General features: G+C 42.3%; 1 protein-coding gene across 1 annotated transcript in view; it reads right to left on the minus strand.

Moving 5' to 3' along the window:
* LOC126273224 (doublesex- and mab-3-related transcription factor A2-like) overlaps positions 1-24,530 on the minus strand; it is a 188,974-nt gene that overhangs the window by 10,278 nt on the left and 154,166 nt on the right. The window contains exons 3-4 of the mRNA XM_049976767.1: positions 20,307-20,548; positions 20,154-20,258 (exon numbers count right to left, since the gene is read on the minus strand). Of these exons, the coding sequence (XP_049832724.1) occupies positions 20,154-20,258; positions 20,307-20,548 (347 nt within the window). The remainder of the gene's footprint in view (positions 1-20,153; positions 20,259-20,306; positions 20,549-24,530) is intronic.

Consider the following 24,530-nt stretch of genomic DNA (forward strand, 5'->3'; position numbering starts at 1 on the left):
ATGATCTTCGGTGTTAGGCATGAATACAGTTCTCGGCAATTCCATTGGTTTCTGGTGCGTACGTCAGCATACATGGTCCTAGTTGTTCACGTTGGGGATATAAATTAATACAAAAGCATTAAATCTCTTCCGCTGACATTACAACGTGCGTCCACTACGTCTGACTGGGTAAGTCCCGATCCACAGATCCGCCGACTCAAAACTAGACTACCGCTGTCTATGATCATTTCTGACATTTTTCGTATCTTTCGTTTCCGTAACTTATTTGCTTATGTAAATTTATCTAACTAGGCATCGGGATAAAGTCGCCTTTAAACTGTAGGTCGTCCATACCCGGGTTGGTGAACAGAAAGAGAATGGCGTACTATTTCGAATGTTCGAGTTGATGACTGCTTTATTATTCATTTACATTTTAGATGGCATCACTGAATATGACTTTTTGATACCCGCCAGTCAAGTCCACGACATATATACGAAAATGCCAAAGGAATCAACTGTATCGTGCACTCTTCTAGAGCTCTATTCTCCCTACAAATGTACCAGATACCTTACTACTGGAAACTACCATATACTATCCAGAAACGCCTACTGCGGAAAACAAGTTTGACTGAAGGCGTCACATTTGGTAACAAAAACCTATAGCCCTCAGTAGCAGAGTTTTCTCGGGCACATCTCTGTTCCCTAAGCTTACACACTACTTAACCTAAATTAACCTAAGGAGAAACACACACACCCATGCCCGAGAGACGACTCGAACCTCAGCCGGGGCCAGCCACACAGACCGCTCGGCTAATCCCGCGCGGCCTCTTTTCACACATTTTCATGTTTATTAATAACAGTTGCTAGGGGAACAAAATAACTGATGATGGTCGAAGTAGAGAAGATATAAAATGTAGACTGGTAATAACAAGGAAAACCTTTCTGAAGAAGAGAAATTTGTTAACATCGAGTACAGATTTAAATGTCAGGAAGTAGTTTATGAAAGTATTTGTATGGAGTGTAGCCATGTATAGAAGTGAAACGTGGACGATAAATAGTTTGGACAAGAAAAGAATAGAAGCTTTCGAAATGTGGTGCTACAGAAGAATGCTGAAGATTAGATGGGTAGATCACATAACTAATGAGGAGGTATTGAAGAGAATTTGGGAGAAGAGGAGCTTGTGGCACAACTTGACTAAAAGAATGGATCGGTTGGTAGGATATGTTCTGAGACATCGAGGGATCACCAATTTAGTATTGGAGGGCAGGGTGGAGGGTAAAAATCGTAGAGGGAGACCAAGAGATGAATACACTAAGCAAATTCAGAAGGATGTAGGTTGCAGTAAGTACTGGGAGATGAAGAAGCTTGCACAGGATAGGGTAGCATGGAGAAAAAGTTGCTTTCCTTAGGTAAACACCGCCAACATTCAATACAGTTATTATACTAAAAAGAAGACCTTTGTACGTTGCTTAATAGTGCCACACAGTTTAATGAGGTAATAAAATCGTAGGGCTAATTTATGTGTCTGTATCGAATTATGTTTGTGAGGCAAGTGCTAGATAAATTCGCTAATGCAGGAGTGTGCTGCCAGTCAACCCGTTTAATGTGTACATATTTAATGAATATTAACATGCAGGTAACATTTATTCCTTTATATTATTCAGTTTTCCACTTTACTGTCTTTACATAAGGCATTAGTTTCCCTAGTGATAATCTAAGATTGTTCCTGAAGATTGAAAGAAGAATCTAGTTCCTAAAAATGTTTCAACGTGTGATAAATCGCTAATTTTCTGCATGTCAAAGATCCAGATTCGAAGATTTTCAGGACATCTTCATGTTGGCACGCAAGGAGGCTATTTCGCAATGCCACCGCTCCGCCGAGAGATTACGCCGTACGATAAAATTCAATAAGTAGCCTAAGCAACATTCATGGCTGTTCCTTCTTTTCCTGAAAGAGAACAGGAAAAAGTAGGGCACCAGAGCTGTGACATAAAGCAACGAAGAGCATTTCCGTTTATCTCGTCAAAGTTTTCAAGCAAGTTCACTCCAGATATTGAATGCAAATTATTAAGAAGTATATCAATCGCACGTACAAAGCCAATGATGCTTTCGAAGGGAATGTGTCTGTACTGGCGAAGTAATGACATACAAAATGTGCAGTATGCTTCCTGTCACCTTACAGCGCTCCATAGTCACACATTGCGTTTGTACATGTTGGCAACATTAAAAAGGGATTGTCACATGAGTTCGCGGTGACACTGCTTGCATACGCCTTCCACACTGTTCGAAACTTTCAGTATTACACGTATTTTTACGATTTATTTATTCCAGATATCAGTCGTGAATTACTGATTTTGCTGTAGATGAAAAGAGAAATTCGTAAAACGAGGAAAAGTTTGTGTTGATAGTTACTTTTAGGTATTGAGCTGTTTTAGTTGCATTTTGAGTAAATATATTAAATTTGTTATTATATGTGCAAGATGTAGAGGATGGTTGAACAAAGTCCATGGTCATCTGCAGCAAACGTTTGCAAAATAGCGAATTCTATTCTGTTGTTCATACACATAAAAGACAACGGGAATAGACAGCTTGAAAAATGTCAGTTTTTTATAGTGCTGATACTTAAAAAAGACCGTATGGTAGATGGAGTTTTGCCTCTTCATACATTTTGATAGCTCACACTTGCATGCTTTGTAGTCATGTTTGTTGTTTTGCACTAGAATAGAGTACCGTAAGGTGTTCTGTAACACGAGATCTGCGAAGTAAATCAAAACTGAAAATATCAAATGTATTGGCTGAAATTTCAGCATGTATCTTAAATGCACTTTCTGCGCAATACTGGTACAGAACACTTTATTTGTTTGTTTTTATAACAAAAAGGGCATCCCTAGAAATAGGCCGTATATTCCGCTTTCGAAAAAAGTCGATAAGAAGTCAAGAGATTGAAAGTGTATCATGATAATGGAGAACACAAAACAAACAAAAAAACTAAAGCAAGACACACACACGCTGTGTAACCGGTTTAGTACCAATGCAACCACTCTGGTGGGCTTTATCTTCAGCTTGTTTAATTAACAACATAAAATATTAGTACCTAAGATCCCAGCTAATTCCTTCATATGTGTCGTATCGTCCACTTCCCCTGATGTCGTTGCGTTGGTCTACTACTAAGCAGATGACACTAAAGGGATAAAATAATTTTACACGGGTAACTTGACTAGAGTATAACAGTGAACCCTATGAATGTGGCGATAGGCTGGGCCATAGCGTAGTCCGAAGTGCTGGAAGGTAATAATTTCGTCGTGAGTTGGCGAAACCAATGAATGAGAATGAGAAATGAAGATTTTGGCAGCGCATTGATCTATTATGTATCCTCACCTTTACGTTTTCCCCATTTGCAACGGACTTCTCGTTAAAAAAAAAAAACTAAAACTTCAAGGTAAATTCAGGAAACCTATGTTGTACGACGATATCGCGCATAAACTACGAGAAATTCAAGGTGGGTTCCCTACTGAACCTTTACCGACACCTGTATTATAAGCAAACTGAAAAATACTCTCTCTCTGTACGTGTGTATGTGTGTGTGTGCGCGCGCGCGTGCGTGCGTGCGTGCGTGTGTGTGTGTGTGTGTGTGTGTGAGTGCATGCGCACGCGCGCAGAAGGATGAAATGAGTATATGTATTTTTGTTATTTGCGATACATCTGCCCTTGTGCGACATTTATCCAGTAGTTTAACTTTTCGTTTGTTAGTTATTTTGCAATGTTGTGGGTGCATGCAAATAAGATGCGCTAAATAAATATATGAAAGTTTATCAGCAATCAAAATTACCTGCTAGCCTGATAAAATAAATAAAATAAAATAAAATAAATACAACAAAAATAGAGAAGTGAGAAAGAAAAATCAGGTGGTATAATCGCAAATGTTCAGAAATTACAGTGTTTTTCAGAATAGTTTCAAAGCCACTGGGGCGTTCTGCAAATGTCATAAAGCAAAGCTTAGCTAGAAGAGACTCGGCCATTCGATAAAATGCCGTATAAAATCGAAAAATAGCGATGACTGTCACAGAAAACCCTAAAACCGATACGTTTGACTTGTGACAATAGTGGCCAAGAAACGAAATGGTCCTTCATTTTGCTCTTCAAAGCTAAGAGCTCAGTTATTCCAGATATCAAATTCAAATAGTTATTTCTACGCCACGCGTATACACGATGCCTACGAAGAGAATTTGCCTCTACTAGTAATGTAATGACATTCTAAATCTACAGGGCGCTTTACCGACAAACGCACGCTGTTGCGAGGTCGCGAGACCACATTGGCGTTGTATGTTGACAACGCAAAATCTATTTTGCATATCTGAATGCTCACTCCAGAGATATTTCTATTGTATGCTCACGAACTGTTGTAGATACTCTCTGATAACAAGCGAAGGAAGACCAGGATCGCAGGCGCTGAAATATGAAGACTTACTAATTTTAAAGTACGGAGTTATCCAGCGCATTTGATATCAGATTATAGCGCAGAGAGGACAGAAAATATAATGTCTTGCATATTCGGATAAACTTCAGTAAGAAGCGACTGCGGAATTAAAGTACAATATGATTACATTGTCCTACGTGGCAATACAAAAACGACATCGTATTTAACGTAGTTTATAAAGTTGGTAATGAAGTTATAATTACACACGTCTAGCCAAAGACACACATGAAGCACTACTGACGAATGTGATTCAACGTACGAAGTTTGCCTATTCTTCGTCTAATGTCGGAGAACAACCCAAGTCGTGAAAATGTAAGTGAACCAATACTTTAAGCATTTGAGCTTGTTTCGTAAATAGAGGTAAGTGATGGTAGTATTCCAGTCGCATTCATTTGTTGTAATTCGGAAAACAGTAGTTGTGATTAAGCATTCGGAGCAAATAGCCGATCGGTAACATATACAATGTAATTTGATTGTTATGAACATAAAGAAGTGCAATTACCTAAGCTAAATGAAATTTAGAATAGATGGAAGGAAGACAGATTAGAATTTAACACCCTATCGACAAGCAGGTTCTCCTGGGTGGTGCACAATTTCGATGGGGAAGGGAATCAACCATGTGCATTCAAAGGAACCATTCCGGCATACGCCTTAAGCGATTTAGGGAAATCACGACTAAGATAATTTTATATTAATGGGGATACGCACATTTTGAAGGAGAGGGCGATGCTAGTTGTTCTAGTAGTTTGAAGAATAGCTAGTTATTTGATCATCTGTGAGACAATTACTTTCTTCGATGTATCTGCTTGGATCTTGCAAGCCTTCCTTACTTAGACGTATCTGAAATTAAAACTTTTCTGCAAGAAAGTAAAGAATTTCGGTGTCATCTAGGTAATCCACAAATTGATGATTAGTTAATTCTCATCCAGTACCACATGTAGTTACTGAGCAGTTGCTGATAGTTTTGAGCAGGATATGTTCACCTCCTTATAAAACTCACATTATACGTCTTTAGGAAAGAGACTGAAGAAATCATGAAATTAGGCGCACCTTAGATTTCAATTATCTGACAATTGGTCGACTTGTTAAAATGGTTCTAAAAGTAAAAATGTAATCCGCAGATTGAGATTTCATTTGTGGTTTGTCTCAACGGAGCTAATTATTCACATATAACTAGCGAATAACTTACTATCACCATTGTAAAATAGTTAGCAGTGACACAGCTCCGTCATTATGTCAATGTAATATCTGACATGTTGACGAAGCGATGTTACTGTTAACTATTTTACAATGGTAACAGTGAATTACTTGCTAGTTATTATTATATGTCAATAATTGTCTCCACCGAAATAGCCCACAACAATGATATCACAAACTGCGAATTACATGGTAACATTTAGAATAACTTTTAAACATTCGACCTTTAGTCAGATAATTGAATTCTACGTTGTGCCTTCTTTCTTGGTGTATTTAATCCAATTCCAAAAGAGCTGCAATTTCAGCATACAGTTTTCTTCATTTTGGAGACAAATCAGAAGTCAAACTACTGTTACTTACTTCTTTCTCTATATTTTTGTCAGTTACTGAAAGTAAATAAACGTTTCCTAATGACTTTTATTTTCAGTAATTGAAATTTCACCACAATATCCTTTCATCCAGGAGTGCTACATCAGAGAGGTATGGAAGAAACTATCTTAGAATTTGGAAAATATCAGAAAACTGTTGGTGGAAGTAAAGTTGTTACGTCGTTTTGAGAGTCGTGCTTGGGTATCTCAGTTAGTAGTAGCATTGCCCACAAAAGCCATAGCCGTTGCAAGTTTCCAAGTCCGACCCCAGGTCCGGTTTACAGTTTTAATGTGACAGTGGGTTTCAAAACAGCACAAACTTCGCTGCAAAATGAAAGATTCAATCTGTATATAATTTCATCACTTATAAATGAAACCGAAAGTAATAGAGTCTCTGACGTTTCATGAAGGATGTAGATGATGTTCGCTGCAATATTTCGATACTAACGTGGGAAAAATTTAATATTGATGGAATTTCATGCCATGCCATGCCGTTGCAATTTACGTCTTCAAAGCAATCATTTAAAATTGTATTTCTCGAATTGCAGTTGGAATTGTTGCAAAATGCTTCGTCATATACTGCATACCCCAAACCGTAGTTGGCGTTGACTCCTAAACTTAGTACTTTCAGATAAGGAAATACTTATTTTTTTTAATACAGTCCAATTAAATCAGGCGACGCCGATGGTATTAAATTAGGAAGTGGAGACTAAAAAAAGTCGATGAGTTTTGCTATTTGGTAGCAAAATAAATGATTATTGTAGAAGTAGAGAGGATATAAAGTGTGGATTGGCAATCAGTTATCGTGACCGCTGCCGCTACTTCTCCATCAAGCAGCTCCCTAGCTGGCCTCACAAGGCCCCGTACCGTCTAAATAATTCATTTTCAACCACTGGTAAATTACGAGGCGTGTTCTTTTAAGTAAGTACCGTTTTGAAATTAAAAAAAAGATGTGCTAAGATATCTCAATAATTTTATTTTTACATGAAAGCCTGTACCTTAATCTACGCATTGACGCCATTATAGACTGATTCTTCCTTGCTGACGTTGTGTACTGAGTGTTTACGATGTTTCCGATAATCGTGAGTCCCGCCGATTGTTAAGTACGGGCTGTTATAAGATTTCTTAGTGCTAAAGGCCTAAGAGCGATCGGTATTCATTGTGAGATCTGTGCAGTTTACGGAGAAAACATAATGAGTGATAGAAATGTAAGAAAGTGGGTGAGAGCATTTACAGATGGCCGCACAAATGTGCATGATGAACAACGGAGTGAGCGTCGTTCGGTTGTTAATGAAAGTTTGGTGCATTAAGTGGGCAATAAGGTGAGAGAAAACAGACGCTTTACGATTTCCTCCTTGCGGGATGACTTTCCTAATGTTTCTCGTAGTGATTTGTGTGGCATTGTGATCGAGCACTTGCATTACCGAAAATTGTGCGCACGCTATGTACCGAAAATGTTGACGGATGTGCACAGAACCAAACGTTTAGACAGTGCATTGACTTTCCTAGAGCGGTAACACAGAGACGGTGATGATTTCTTAAGCCAAATTGTTACAGGCGATGAAACACGGGTGGCCTAGGTCACTCCAAAATCAAAGCAACCGTTCATGGAAGTTGATCAAGGGCATCGTTTTGCTGCAAGACAATGCCCGTCCGCATGTGGCGAATCAGACGAAAGATCTCAGCACATCTTTCCGATGGTTTCGATGGGAAACTCTAGACCATCCTCCGTACAGCCCCGATCTTGCGCCCAGTGACTACCATCCGTTCCTGCACTTGAAGGACACCTGGGCGGTCAGCGTGTTCAAGATGATGACGAAGTCAAAACAGTGGTGATGCAGTGGTTAACAAGTCAGGCGGCAGACTTCTGTGAGGAGGGTATTCAAAAACTGGTACAACGTTATGACAAATGCCTTAATATTGACGGAAATTATATAGAAAAGTAGATTAAGGTACAGGCTTTCATGTAAAAATAAAATTATAGCAAATCTTTTGTTTAATTTCAAAACGGTATTTATTTAAAAACACGCCTCGTATTTCATAGTACTCATCGTGCTGACAGGGAGGTTGGTCAGACCCAGATCGAATCCACGTGGTGCATCTGATACAATGGTCAGCTTGAGAGTGGGTTTAGGTGGATTTCCACGCTCGTTTAGGCAAAAACTGGACTGGTCCCCAACATACGCTTCAAAAAATGCGATACGTAAAAGCTTAAAATACGATAAGAAACAGACGTTTACACGACTCACAGACAGATGGCGCCTACACTTCCCTCCATTAGGTTAACAGGAAGACATACAGAGTTGAAAATAAAAATAAATTTCCCAAATCTTGAGAACAGCTGACCCTACGCCACGAGGTAGACACTATGAAGGAGAGAGACACTGTTTTAGAGGCCTTATTTTTCGTGTAACATCCACCGTAAAGGTTTGACAGACACTACATTTGTTTCACAGAGAGCAAGCCACCTTCGACTTTTCTCGACAAATCTGTAGCACGAACAAATACAATACCTACGACATTCCTCCTGTCCGTCAAAATTAGAGCATTGTTCTGAAGCGTTAAAGACCGTTGGTCTTTACTTCTACAATTATGTGCGTGCGATTGGTATCAGACCTCTTATAAATGTGATGTATAATTGGCCAAACGGTCAGAACCGTGGAAAAACAGTAAACTGAACAACTGCATACATTTTTAAGACGACCGGTTAGCCAGTTGTCATGAAACACTTCTAGGCGAATGCAAACGTCGTAGATTTTGACCTAACTTCTGTGATTCAAATTTAAAAGAAATTATTTAAGTAAAAATTGCTAATATCTTAATAAGCGCGCGCTATGGCACCATCTTAACAAGGACTGGAATAACGACCTACGTCTTCTTAAAGAACCGTGGAGATTATGAATAGAAGTCAACGTGTACTCAACTGCTGTCGAAATACTGCACAAGCCTGCCACAACGTACCGTCCGTTCGGCCGGGAACTTCTCGCACGCCTCTGTGCCACATTACATGAGTATACGGTGAAATCCATAAGCTTTCACCTAGCTAACAAAATTTTAGAAGCCTTTTATTTTTACGTTTCGTTATATTATTGACACTGTAACATCGTCCTCCATCTAGGCCGTCGATGGAATGTTAAACCCTTTCCCAAGCAGACATACTGTGGTGGGCAGAACGCAAGTCTGAGCTCTGGATGATAAACCCAAAGTCATCCAAAGAAGATCTACTCACCTGCTTTATTTTTAAGTTTTTTTTATTCTTTTTCCTCTATGGTTACGATGGACCATGTGACGCGAAACTACTATATCATGGCATAAGTCACTACATTACTCACAGGATGTTGAGTAAAAACAGAGGAGGTATGGGACAGTGAATTCAAACAGATATCACGTTACTAGCAAAGGATACTAACAGCCAAGCCTCCAGATGTCAGTCACTCAGATAACAAGAAAAGTGTGACTGTGGGCGTATGTACCGTAGGTCTAGCGAGGCTGAGGAGGTAAGACCTTTGGCTGTCGTATCAAAAATCCCTCCTTCAGACCCCACTGAAAACAATTATTTGAACTGTTTACATGTGAAACTGTTATATGGGAAAATATTTTCCTGGCATATAAAATGTCTTTTCGGAGTTCGTAGCAATGTTATTTTGGCAATCTGCTTTCGCTTCGTTAGTTGAACATATTATTGACATTATTATTTTGTTTATTATTAATTATTAATACTACTATTACTTTCACACATTTGATACAATAGTTTCGTTATTTTTCTGTTCTGATTGTATATTCTGTGAAACTGCAAATGTACTCTACAGGTTTACTACTTTCAAAGAAACGAAGCGAAATACATTGTTCCATACATAACGCTTTCATGCATAACACATTAAAAAATTTGTCGTCGTTGGGGTTTGAAGACGGGACCCTTGAGACGAGACTCTAATGCAATACCATCTTCCCCACATAAATAACATCAAATAGTCACACACGGTTATGCTTATGGTGTGTTCTGTACTTCTAGCATTACTTTTAATTAACGTTTAGGACCGTTCTGCTAGATGACAGAACACAGTATGAACTAAATCAGAGTTTTACTTGATACTCTATCGACATACAACGTTTGATACCGATATGAGTGTCTGACATCGGGAGGTTTGGGTGGATGTACCGCAAGGAACTCTTTTACATAATAAAAGGAGTGTGACACAAGAAGACCTTGTAGCGAACTGAAAAGCAGCTCCTTAGTGTTCAATAGCTTAGATCGGAGTGGCTCAGGATGCAGTTAGTGCCTCATTTTTGTATCTGACAATGATGGGGTTCACATTAGAAAAATATAGTTTCAGTATTAATTAATACCAGAGTTCAAGGATTTAAACTCACAGCAGCTATGCTGAGATACGATGTTACAGTAGGGTACTGAAAAGTAATTGGACGGGTAAAAGTTTAGGCATTCTCCACAGAATCGCCAAGCAAATGAAAATATCTGAATTAGGAATAACTGAAGAAGGGACTGGACATGTGTTAAGACATCAGGGAATACCTTCCACAGTACTAAAGGGAATCGTAGACGGCTAAAGCTGTTGGGAAATGTAGAGATTAGAAAATATAAACCGAGCAGTTGAAGATGTGATACTCGGGGATAAAGAGATTGCAACAGGATAATAAATCGTGGTTGGTCACGTCAAACGAGTCAAGAGGTTCATAACACAGCAAAGAAAGCTGGATAAACTTCATTTGTGGGGTGTTCGTAACTATCAGTGACTGATAATTATAGGACTGTGTAGTGGTTGGTACTGTGGACGGGAAGTCTTTAGATAATTAATTTCACACGTAATTCTATTTGAATCTTCCTTAAAATTAGTGTCCACTTCTTAAAAAGGACTGAATGTGCCACAGACACGGATACCCTCTGAAGTTGCCTGAGGATGAAACTTACCTTTCTGACTGCACATCAAAGAGGAAGTGCCTACGGATGTTTCCCTAGCTTGGGAAAGTTCGTTGCTTCCTTCCAAAATTATGGACTGTCCATCCCAAAGTAACGCCACCGCCAACAGACATGTTGCTGAGCGATGAAGGGATACTGTTTCATGAATCGTAATTATTTTTACAGGATTTGAGTGGGAACTTTATGCTGCTATAGTCTCTAGTTACGTAGTCAGATCGCTACCAAACGTTGTATGACGGTAGAGTATCAAATACAACTCTGATTTAGTTCATACTATGTGCTGTCGTCTAGCAGAACTGGCATAAACTTTAATTAAAAGTAACGCCAGAACTACAGAGCTAGTTATAGTGGCAGCATTATTTAATCTCACCTCCAAGCAGAGACGATTTGCTTCCCGGCCGGGCGGTATCTAATGTTTCAAATGGCTCTGAGCGCTATTGGACTTAACATCTCAGGTCATCAGTCCCCTAGAACTGAGAACTACTTAAACCTAACTAACCTAAGGACATCACACACATCCATGCCCGAGGCAGGATTCGAACCTGCGACCGTAGCCGTCGCTCGGTTCCAGACTGAAGCGCCTAGAACCGCTCGGCCACACCGGCCGGCTGGCGGTATCTCTCAGTAGTTGAAGAATGTAAGCTTCACTTAGGCAGTAGAGCAATGCATCTTCTGAGCAGCTCACATTTAACTCAGTTGGTTATACATCTTGGAATACTCAGCTATATGTATTAAATATTTGTCTCATATATCTTGCTCTTGCGATCTGGCCGGCCGGTGTGGCCGAGCGGTTCTGGCGCTTCAGTCTGGAACCGCGCGACTGCTACGCTCGCAGGTTCGAATCCTTCTTCGGGCATGGATGTGTATGATGTCCTTAGGTTAGTTAGTTTTAAGTAGTTCTAACTTCTAGGTGTCTGATGACTTCAGATGTTAAGTCCCATACTGCTCAGCGCCTCTTTTTTTGTGCGATCTGCTGCCCGGGTATAGAAGTCTTATTCATGTTTGCTTCCCGCAGTCTTCCAATTAAACATAAATCTCACGGCGTTTATAGTCATTTTATTTCGGTTGGGTCAGTTTTCACAACATCCCTTTGTATTATTCATTGCGAACTCTTCACTTGGTTGGATTAAGTAAAAATTTTCTATTTTCGATCAGATTTACATTTTGAGAACGTCCCAGTTAAATAATAAACAGTTGCATTTCTAGGATGTCTGCTTCATTTTTTCAAATTTCCATTGTGTGCGGTGGCCAAGCATCAGTTTTGAAGATACAGGAGTTGCAGAGGGGGTAATTAGTGTCGAACATTGATGTGTTTTATAGCAGAAGTTGGCGCACAAGCTACTGAGTCTTATTTCGAACTCTTCCAAGTCTGTTAACTTTGTCATCCATACTGTGTTGAAACTTTTTGCATACTCTGCGTTTAATTTCGGCAGAAACTAAATAACGTAATTATACGCCGATATATGTCTTCTTGAGAACACAAGCATGCAATTTTCACAAATGCAAAATGGAAGTGCAAAGGCACATGAGACGAGAAAGACCAAAGAATGATGATCGAAAGGATGTGTAAAGAGCAACATGAGGAGCAAGAGGTTAGAATTAGAGGAAGAGCAGCAAAATGAAAAAGAAGAGGAAGAGCAGCGAAATGAAAAAGAGCAACATCAAGTGGAAGAACAATGTTGTTGTTGTTGTTGTTGTGGTCTTCAGTCCTGAGACTGGTTTGATGCAGCTCTCCATGCTACTCTATCCTGTGCCAGCTTCTTCATCTCCCAGAACCCACTGCAACCCACATCCTTCTGAATCTGCTTCGTGTACTCATCTCTTGGTCTCCCTCTACGATTTTTACCCCCCAAGCTGAACTCCAATACTAAATTGGTGATCCCTTGATGCCTCAGAACATGTCCTACCAACCGATCCCTTCTTCTGGTCAAGTTGTGCCACAAACTTCTCTTCTCCCCAATCCTATTCAATACTCCCTCATTAGTTATGTGTTCTACCAATCTAATCTTCAGCATTCTTCTGTAGCACCACATTTCGAAAGCTTCTATTCTCTTCTTGTCTAAACTATTTATCGTCCATGTTTCACTTCCATACATGGCTACACTCCATACAAATACTTTCAGAAATGACTTCCTGACACCTAAATCTATACTCGATGTTAACAAATTTCTCTTCTTCAGAAACGCTTTCCTTGCTATTGCCAGTCTACATTTTATATCCTCTCTACTTCGACCATCATCAGTTATTTTGCTCCCCAAATAGCAAAACTCCTTTACTACTTTAAGTGTCTCATTTCCTAATCTAATCCCCTCAGCATCACCTGATGTAATTCGACTACATTCCATTATCCTCGTTTTGCTTTTGTTGATGTTCATCTTATATCCTCCTTTCAAGACACTATCCATTCCGTTCAACTACTCTTCCAAGTCCTTTGCTGTCTCTGACAGAATTACGATGTCGTCGGCGAACCTCAAAGTTTTTATTTCTTCTCCATGGATTTTAATACCTGCTCCAAATTTACTTTTGTTTCCTTTACTGCTTGCTCAATATACAGATTGAGTAATAGGAAGAGCAATTAAAGGAGTTAGTGCACTACCTTTTACTTCACGCACACATTCTGTGACACAATCATACACAGTTTCAGCCTACAGTGAGTGTCTTCAGATAGTATCATTCATGAGTGGCATTTTCTGAACAAAATATTGTTCGCTATACGTCAGAGATTAATCTTCTATGACAGATCGTCTTTTTTTTTTTTTCAAGAAAGGTGTTAGTGGAAGTACAAGAGGAGAAGTGAGACTGAGAGTGAGGGAATTATAATTAGGTATAGGGACAATACAGTACGTGAACAGGAGGATATAGGATATGAGCGGGAGAATGTTATTAGAAAGTGCAATAGCAAAAGAAAGAAGAATAATTAATTTTAAAATGTATGATACTATTATGCCAAGAAAATTAAGTTAGTAGTTAGAGCTCACACAAAGTTGCTTGGCCTGTGCACAGAAACGCATTCTTGTTATCAAGCTGATTGAGTCTGTCCCTTTTTTTTCGAAGGAACAGCCGGATCTGTTTGCTGTCCCCTCCTAACAAACAAAAAATTCTTTGTCCACTTTGGCGCGGCCGATGGCCCACTCGCTACAGTGCTGTAACGGGGGCATTCTAACGCCGGCTGTTGTGCGATCTTTCTCATGCGATGTTACATGAACTGTTTCGTACAAATTGTTGATTTTTACGCATCTTACATCATCACTTGTTAGCTTCAAGGTGAAATGCCTATCGTTTCGTTAATGGTAGTAGCTACTGCGATATTTAGAAATTAAATAACCTCATAACGCGAAATTAGAATGTATTACAATGAAAAATAGGTGTTGCTATGAGTTTGTTTGGTGTAAGTTATATATTGCTGCATGTCAAATGTAGCTAACATGCTGAAACTTTTTGTTAACTTGGGAGAATATCTGCATCTGTCTAGAACCTGAAGCAAAAAAGTGTGATGACCTTCATATGTGTACTGAAAGGAATCAATCAAATTTGAATTACACGATAAATCACACAAATTTAAAGGTTCTCAATTGAACTAAATAGCTAGGGGATTTCAATTACGAACAACGTAAGTAATAACCATCACATAAAAAATGTAGTAGGAAGGTGAACTAAAGACTGTGTTTCATTGGCAAAACATGTAGAAAATGCAACAACTCTGGTAAAGAGACTGACTCCATACGCTTATCTGTCTTCTTCTAAAGTACTGCTGTGCAGTATGGGAGCCTTACCAATTAGGATTGATGGAGGGCATTGAAAAAGTTCAGAGAAGGGCAGTTCGTATTATATTATCACGAAAAATCGGAGACAGAGTTTCATGGATATGATACGTTATTTGAGGTGGAAATTCGTTAAAACAAAGGGATTTTTCGGAGCATCGAGATCTTTTGACGAAATTTAAATCGCTAGCTTTCTCCTCCGAATGCGAAAATATTTAATTCAATCCCGTCTAGGCTGCTGTCCAAACTTAAAGCAACAAACGGAAATTTCGCAAGGCTGCGTTTATTCTGCCGGCCGCGGTGGTCTCGCGTATCTAGGCGCGCAGTCCGGAACCGTGCGACTGCTACGGTTGCAGGTTCGAATCCTGCCTCGGGCATGGATGTGTGTGATGTCCTTAGGTTAGTTAGGTTTAAGTAGTTCTAAGTTCTAGGGGACTAATGACCACAGCAGTTTGAGTCCCATAGTGCTCAGAGCCATTTTTTGCGTTTATTCTGCCACGAAACAGTATAAACAAGTGATAGTAAAGTAGAAACAATGTAAAGAATACAAAACGTAAATAACCTCAACATGCATAATGGCAGACAAAAACGTTCTTCGTTTTTTCCAACTTCACAGATTTGCATACACTTTCCGACAACTCGTTAATGTGCTCAGTGTGGTATTTGATCACCTCTGGTAGCAACACAGGCCTGACAACGACAGATCATGCTGTGAATGATACCATCAATCTCATGTTGAGGCAATAACGCCGATTCTTCCTGTAGAGCTGTTCGCAGGTCTTGATAAGTGGTTGGCGGATGCTGATGTGATGCAAACCATCTCCCTAATTCATCCCAGACACGCTCTATGGAATTCAAATGCAGCCTATGCGTGCAGTATCTTCCATTTCCTAGAAAACATCGACTACCCGTGCTCTATGAGGTCGAGCATTATCGTCCATCAGTACGAAGTCTGGACTCAAAGCATCTCGCAACAACCGCATGTGAGGTCCCAAGAGCTCGTCACGATACCTGACAGCAGTTAAACCTTGACGATTCACCCGTACAGTTTCATGAAGAGGTGTTCTAGTGGTCAACATAATCGATGTCCACAACATCTCCACGATATCGGTTCCTTTCGACAATGTTTGGGTACCTAATCGTGCTCCACGTTCCCTCCAGAAGCTAATCCGTTGAGAATCGCTCTCCAGACCAAATCGGGACTCGTCTGTGAAAAGAACATCGGCCCATTATTCGGCCTTGCAGGTGGTGTGTTGACGGCTCCACTCTAGCACTGTAGACGTTCCCTTCTGATAAGATGCCTCAGAGGTACAATAAAAGCCACTCTGGAGAAGCATTCTGTAGATCGTTTGCCTCTATAGAACACGTTCAGTGGATGCTGCGAGGTCAGATGCTAGTTGCCGTGCAGTACTAAGGCGGTACCGTCGTGCCCTGATAGCCAAATAACAGTCCTCTCTTTCTGATGTCACACATGGTCGCCCCCCCCCCCCCCCCCCCTGGTCTTCGGGATACAGTTTCAGTCTCTATAAACTGTCGCCACATCCCAGAAAAAACAAAACGATTCACATTAAGCCATCGGACCACATCAGTTCAGACTTGTAGGTGACTTCTTTTTGCCGTACTGCACTGTCTGTGGTTGTATAAACAGCGATTGTGGATGTGGGGCTACCCAGCAAACACTACCCTGTTTAACAGGCGCCCCCACGTCATCGTTGGCGTGGCTGTCCGTTGACCGAAACACTGTCTTCCATGCAGGACTTGAACGTACAGGCATCTGTCGGTCGACAGTTTGTATGATTGTATCGTGAATTAGACGTAGGATGGGGTATAACGGTTTGTTGGTTTAATTTTGGACGCCAGTGTATGTAGGAAGAAATGATCATTGTAGTAAAATAAGAGAAATCAGAGAGGTGGGTGTTCGTTTTACCAATGTGCTATTTGAGAGAGGAAGGTTTGAGAAATAGTTTGGAAGTGGTTCGATGAACCAAAGCACTTAAATTTGAACTGCAGACTATTCAAGCAGATATGCGAGGGTGAGTAAAATGGAAACCTTAAATTTGTAATAACTTCGCGCCGTTATCGTGTAAGTTGGTAAGCGTGTTACAAACAGCGTGCAGAATGGCCTGTAGGTGGCAGCATAGTGCAGATGCACACATACCGTCGTAGTATCAGTATAAAGATGATCGTCCCACTTGCGACTTGCACCAGGGAAGAACAGCGTTCTGTTATTCGGTTTTTGCGTAGTGAAGGTATGAAACCTATTGAAATTCATCGACGAATGAAGGTTCAGTACGGTGATGCATGTTCGTCACAGAAGCAAGTCTACGAAGGGAGTAGGAAGTCCGCAAGTGGTGTGACTTCTGTGGAAGATGCTCCTCGTCCAGGTCAGGCACAACGAGTTGTGACTCCACAGAACATTGCAGCAGTTGAAGCCATAGTGACACTGAATGATATTGCAGCATGTTTACAGATTAGTCATGGGACAGCACACCACATTGTGCATGATGTGCTCCAGTTTCACAAAGTGTCTGCCAGATGGGTGCCACGGCAGCTGACTCCTGAAATGAGAGAACGACGTGTTGATGCTTGTGAAGAACTTCGTCAGCGCTTTTAACGAGAAGGTGATGGCTTCTTTGCAAGAATCGTTACTGGGGACGAAACCTGGGTTCACTTCCACCAACAGGAAACGAAGAGAGCGAGCAAGGAATGGCGCCATTCCTCATCACCGAAACCAAAGAAGTTTCGAACAGAACCATCAGCAGGGAAGGTTATGCTGACTCTCTTTTGGGACGAAAAAGGCGTCACTTTGTAGCATTACATGCCTAGAGGGACCACTGTCACCAGTGCACCACACACAGATCTACTAAGAAATCATCTGCAGCCTGCAATAAAATCAAAGCGACGTGGATTGCTGTCAGCAGGTGTCCTTCTGCAACATGACAATGCAAGGTCCCCAATGCCCGTACAACAGTTGCAACAATCACAGACCAGCATTTTGAGTGTCTTTCTCATCCACCATACTCACCAGACCTTGCTCCAAGTGATTTCCATATGTTTGGACACATTTTGAGGAAAGAAGTTCCGTTCTGATGAAGAGGTACGCCACGCTATGCATGAGTGGTTGCGCGGACTACCAAAAGAATTTTTTTCTAAAGGAATTTATGCACTTTGTAAGCGCTGGAGGACTTGCATTGAGCGTGGGGGAGATTATGTTGAAGAGTGATACAGCTTTGTACCACTTCTGCACAATAAATAATATTTTAAAAAATACTTAAGGTTTTCATTTGACTCACCCTCTTAGATGAAGATGCACTCATTTCAACTTGCGCGTGCATACAATACTGTCAGCATGAAATATTCATAACGTCACCCATATCTCGTAAATGGTTCGAGATATTGAAATGCGTTTTGGAAAATGATAGCAGACAAACAAGAAAGTATTTTTCTGTATTGTTAATATAAGAAACGTCCTTGTCTACCACTGTATATGAGTAACAACACTTTTTTTCGATGAAATAATGGATTTTTTTACTGATTAATCGTGAATTAGTGTGTGTTTTCAACAACATAAACGAAGAAACTACACGTCCATTTTGATACCGAGAGTGAGCTCTTCATATGTTATTGACCTCAGTTGATACTTGAATAATACCGGGTGTTTCAAAACGAATGTCGGGGTTTCAAGGATTTGTAGCATTTATTACGTTCAGCCTACAACTATAAATCATACATCAAATGAACAAGCAACTCAGACACATTTTCTTACAGGGGTTCAATGTGAGGACCATTCGTCACATAGCACACATAGAGTCGGTAGGAGAGTTCTCCCCAAACCTTGATCAGTGTGTCTGGAGTCTGAAGTAATTGTTGGAACAAGTACTTAATCGTGTTTCTTAAGTTGGGTAAAGTCATCTGGTAGCGGAGGCAGATACCCATGATCGTTTGTGAATTCTCAAAGGTAAAAATTGCAGGGGGTCAGACCGGGTGAACGAGGAGGAGATGTGAAACGGGCTCTGTCATCTGGCCGCTTGCTGTCAGTCGAGGAGTCGCTACAAAGTCATTTAACCAATCGCCTACTGAGTTATGCCAGTGAGACGGCGCGCCATCTTGGCGCCAAATAAAGTTCTGTGGTTCCTATTCTTCCAATTAAAGAAAGAGCCATAGTTCTAGAGTATTACAATTGCTTCACGTAAAAAGGAAGGCCCATAAAGTTTCCCTCAGGATATGGCACAAAAAAACCTCAATTTGGAGGAGTCTCGTTGCAACTGTACCATCTCTTGGGGATTTTCTGATTTGCAGACTCGATAACCGATCTACTCGTCACTAGCCTTCAGCTGTTGAACTGTGCGCCCCCTACCGCGCATGGCCGCTCGCAGTGGGATTCCCACAACTGTCGATGTCCCCTACCCTATCACAGCTTCTGCACTGATATAGGGTAAGTCATTTTTTCAGCACACTACCGCCAGGGTAGCCGAGAGCGCTAACGCGCTGCTTCCTGGACTCAGGGAGGCGCACCGGCCCCGGATCGAATCCGCCCGGCGGACTAATGACGAGGGCCGATGTCCCGGCCAGCCTGGATGTGGTTTTTAGGCGGTTTTCCACATCCCGCTAGGTGAATACCGGGCTGGTATCGAGGTGGCGCAGTGGTTAGACACTGGACTCGCATTCGGGAGAACGACGGTTCAATCCCGCGTCCGGCCATCCTCATTTAGGTTTTCCGTGATTTCCCTAAATTGCTCCAAGCAAATGCCGGGATGGCTCCTTTCAAAGGGCACGGCCGACTTCCTTCCCCGTCCTTCCCCAATCCGATGAGACCGATGACCTCGCTGTCTGGTCTCCTTCCCCAAAACAACCAACCGGGCTGGTCCCCCTGTTTCGCCTCAGTCCCACAGCTCGCAGACATCTGAACACATTCGCAGTATTCCATGGATTACCCTCGACGCAGACAGTTGGGGTACACTAATACCGTCCCATGGCTCGCAGACATCTGAACACATTCGCAGTATTCCATGGATTACCCTCGACGCAGACAGTTGGGGTACACTAATTCCGTCCCGGGAGGTACGGGGTGGCAGCAAAAGAATGGTTCAAATGGCTCTGAGCACTATGGGACTTAACTTCTGAGGTCATCAGTCCCCTAGAACTTAGAACTACTTAAACCTAACTAACGTAAGGACATCGCACACATCCATGCCCGAGGCAGGATTCGAACCTGCGACCGTAGCAGTCGCGCGGTTCCAGACTGTAGCGCCTAGAACCGCTCGGCCACTCCGTCCCGCGGTGGCAGCAGGAAGGGCATCCTGCCACCCCTTAAACATTAACATGCCAAATCCGATTAACGATGGCTGACCCTGCGTAACTGCGAGACAAAAGCGATAGATAGGTAGATAGATAGAATGTTTTGAGCACTCTAGGAAGCAACTGGACGCCTTACCTTACACCTGTTGAGCAGTGACTCGACGTCGACGCGTCTGCGGCCGGGGAAGGCCCGGAGGAGCACGTCGACGGGTGAGCGCTGCGGCGGCGGCGGGGGTGGCGGCGGCGTGGGGGCGGGTTGGTGGGGGTGGAAGGGCGACTGGAAGGCGGCCGAGAAGTAGTGCGCGCCCGCGGTGGCCGAGTAGTGCAGGAAGGCGGCGGCGGCGGGCTGCGGGGGCGGCGGCGGCTGCGGGGGCGGCGGCGCGGGCGCCGGGCTGCCCGGCTCGTACTTCTTGGGCAGCGACAGGTTCTCGGGCGCGTCCACGCACGCTGCGGCAGCCAGAGGCGTGAGCGAGCGCGCGCGCCAGGGCCCTGCGGCTGCGGCTGCGGCGGCGGCCGCCCACGGCCAGCACGCTGAGTGGCAACACGCCCACCGTCTCAGGCCCGCACACGACAACTCACTCTACACCTACCTTACCGACTAGCGTTACTGTGGGCTCAAGCCGTGTGCCGGACCGCTACTCCAACTCTGATCTATTCTTCACATTTGTACTGCTCAACCAACTGAGCTGTCCTAAAACACGTTACAGCAGGCACTTCCAGATCGAGTGCCCTACCACCACCAGCCAGGTGTCTGCGGGCAGGGGTGGGCAACGTCTGATGTACGGACCGTCAAGGAGCCGCCCCACAGCCTAAGTGTTGCTGCAGTACGCCTCGGTCTAGCCTCCGACAAATGGCTGGCGCATGCGCGGAGCAGTACGACTATTGGCGAGTAAGCTACCCAACGTGTGCACCCGTGCCCAATGGGGCAGCTTCGGAACAGTCTTTCCTACCGCGAGGTTCCAAGTTTCACCCCTCTCCTTTTGATCCTAGCAACCCTCAAGCTCTTTCCTCCGATAATGTAGGAATAGCAACAAGAGAAAACTCAGGATAATTTTAAACAATGGAGATAAACAGCAAGTGACAACCCGGAGGAGACAATGCAACAGTAACACTTAACGAACATATCTCTCAAACGTATGCTACCGTTGCTATCATCTACAAATGGTTCAAATGGCTCTGGGCACTATGGGACTTAACATCTGAGGTCATCAGTCCCCTAGAACTTAGAACTACTTAAACCTAACTAAAGTAAGGACATCACACACATCCATGCCCGAGGCATGATTCGAACCTGCGACCGTGGCGGTTGCTCGGTTCCAGACTGTAGCACCTAGAACCGCCCGGCCACATTGGCCTGCCTAGCATCTGCATCTACAAACGACTGTGAAGTGTATGTGTCCCTAACGTTGTACGACATGTTGGTTTCTTCCTGTTCAAATTGTGTATGGAGTGCTAAAGGAATGTTTGCTTAAATGCCTCTGGAATTAGTCGAATTATGTGTTTCCAGGGCCCAAAATAACAACTTATATCTCCAGATTCAGCACTTTGTAATTAGTGTTTTTCTTCATAACTTGTGTCTACGAATTCAAACGATCTTGTGACAATTAACGGGACCCTTCTTTGTGTGCATTCAGCACCATCTGTTAGTCGTTTTTGGTACATATGAGATTCACAAATGATCTGTAAGCCATCTACGGTCGCAGGTTCGAATCATGCCTCGGGCTTGGTTGTGTGTGATGTCCTCAGGTCAGTTAGGATTAAGTAGTTCTAAGTTCTGATTTCTACACTGACCGCATTTTCCCAGTATCCTTCCAAAGAACGTGTATGCCACCCACCTGACGCTGTGAGATCATTCCACTTGATATCGCTACAAACTGTTAAACCCAGGTATTTGTATGACTTTACTGATCCTAATTGTGACTCGTTGATCTTGAGGTCAGAGGATACTACTTTTCTGCATTTTGTGAACTTCACAAATTTACTTATTTCTACATTTAAAGAAAGTTGTTAATCTTTGCACCACTTTTAAATCTTTTCAAGATATAATCCAACAGCATGGTGGTCAAGAACCATGAGTTTCAGTTGAGTCAATATGTGGCTGGGATTATCGGTGACCACGTCCCACAAGCCATCGTTCTTCCATGGCGCCTCGAAGAGAGGCGTATCTGCATTTCCTGGAGGAAAGACGGCATCGCGTGCTGCAAGAAGCTTCATTTATGTCGCCAAGTGTTATGTGGTTGCAGCATGATAGTTCTCCACCCCACTTTTGCTTTACGATGCCAAAAATGTTTAGTTTGACGACGGACTGGATAAAGGACTCTACTTACGTGGCCGAGGAAGTCGCTTAAACTTGACCAATTTGTACATCTACCTGCAAGAGCACAGAACATCAGTGAGAATAACTGAATAGTTGCTGGAAGATGATTGTTTTACTAACAGCGGGGAAAGGTATAGGTATCAGATGGGGAATAGTGAGATTCCAGACATTAAGTTCCCTCATAGCTCAACAAAATGTAATTGGCGAACGTGACAAGGCACCTGCCGAATATCTGTACATTACTGTCATGTAGCTTGGAGAAGATATTGCTAGTGAGAGGCTCTAGGGGTCTACGCACGAACGACAGCAAAGACTGGCCGCATTCATTCAGACCCATCAACAGCATCCTTATGGCGTCTTCGGCAGCATAAACACGTTGTTCCGGTGCCTGTTCATCTCAGGTGGACTCCTAATACACAAGCCATTTCACGTGGCCGGTCACACAAGCGGAATAGCTTATCACCTGATCTGTCGTCAAAGGTAACATTTTCGAGGCGTTTTTGCATCGCAAGGCAAAAGTGGTGTGAGTACTATCATGGTGCACCCACATAACACTTAGCAACATAAGAGAAACTTCTTCCAGTAGGGGGGAAGTCTTTCCTCGAAGAAGTTCAGATACGCTTCACCTGTAGGGCGTCATGGAAGGAAGATGGCTTGTGTGAGGTAGTCGCCAAACATCAAACCCACACATTGATTCTCAACTGAAGCTGGTGGGTCTTGATCACCATGCTGCTGGAGTATAGCTTGAAAAGATTTGAAAGTGGTGTAACCATTGGGAACTTGCTTTAAATGTACAATTAAGTAAATCTGTGAAGTTCACAGAAGGCATAAAAGTAATATCCTACGACCTCAACATCAGTGAGTCATAATTGTAACCAGTCAACTTTAAATGTTATCATTGAAGCTCTCGTCTGTTCGTCAACAGTGTGAAAATATACATTTGTGGTAATTCTTTGAGCAAAGTGTATGTATTGTTTCGCATGAGAAATACGTAAAGCCCTTGCAAGTTGTTTACAAGAAGAAGATATCTGGCTGCAGTCGAGATCACATGTCATCCTGGAAATGCTCGTTATACTATGGTCAAGCGGTTCTCTGTGGCACAACCTGTCTGTTAACAGCTCTACAATCACATTGCAAGGAAATCATCCTAACTGCGCAGACTCCAGTTGTCGCCTACATCAGCGTCTGCGCACGCTCTACAGGGCTGGCATCTAGACTGTTCCCGTTGAAATGTCAGCTGGGTGAGCTTGATCCGAGATCATGTTACGGTCCGGCACACTGTTTTAACCCGTCAACATTGTTCAGCTAATCAACACTCCAATGGTGAGTGAGAAATTTGATTCTGAAAATTTATTTATCAGCTTAATTACTATTTATGTTTATCAATCAAGCTACCACGATGAGTTTTGACATATGTTAGCAATATCAGGATACGCTCTGTTTGAATACTGCTGCGTTACAATGCTCACCGTTCAGTGGTCGCATATGCAACTAAATGTGGGTCACGTACATTCTACCGTGCACACTGGTGTGAAATATAGATGTCTAGAAACGCAGGGGTAGGAGAGGTGTTTCTTTTCTTAGCAAGCTGCCAGGTCCAGAATTCATCACAATAACTGTATGAATAAAATGTTCGGGCGGGTTCCGAAACTAATATAGTTGCTCTGTATGTACAACAAACGTGTTGAGGTCGCTCAACATTGTGAAATAAATCAGTTTTATGTGCCCTGACAACGTAGCCTAGTTCCTAGCAACATGCCTTTGTTTCTGGCTGCCGTCATACTTTCTGTTGCACCACGCTTGAGTTATTAGGGTAGTCTTCACAGATTTGTTTCCAGAATGTATCTATCAAACATTAACCACCATAGATGGAATTTTTTTAATACGGTTCCTCTGCAGCTTCAGTTAATGGAGGTTATAATTTTCGAAATATTAACTACAGTCTCTTACACAAAAACGGTTATGGGGAAGGAAGGGGGAAGACTACTAAAAGTTCGATGCAATTTTCGTCCACTGATTGTCATTAACATTATTAGTCAATAAATTATAAACGCTTCAGTCCCTTAAGTGTATCGTTGGAATCGAGCTACTTAGAAAGTGGCTTGCAGTTTCCAACCCCATTACTGTGTAATAATATAATAACAAATAAACACCAGGGATCTTTAACACTATGTACAGTGGAAATAGCACATAGTC

This window comes from Schistocerca gregaria, chromosome 5 (genome assembly GCF_023897955.1).
Source record: "Schistocerca gregaria isolate iqSchGreg1 chromosome 5, iqSchGreg1.2, whole genome shotgun sequence".
NCBI classification, from domain to species: Eukaryota; Metazoa; Arthropoda; class Insecta; order Orthoptera; family Acrididae; genus Schistocerca; species Schistocerca gregaria.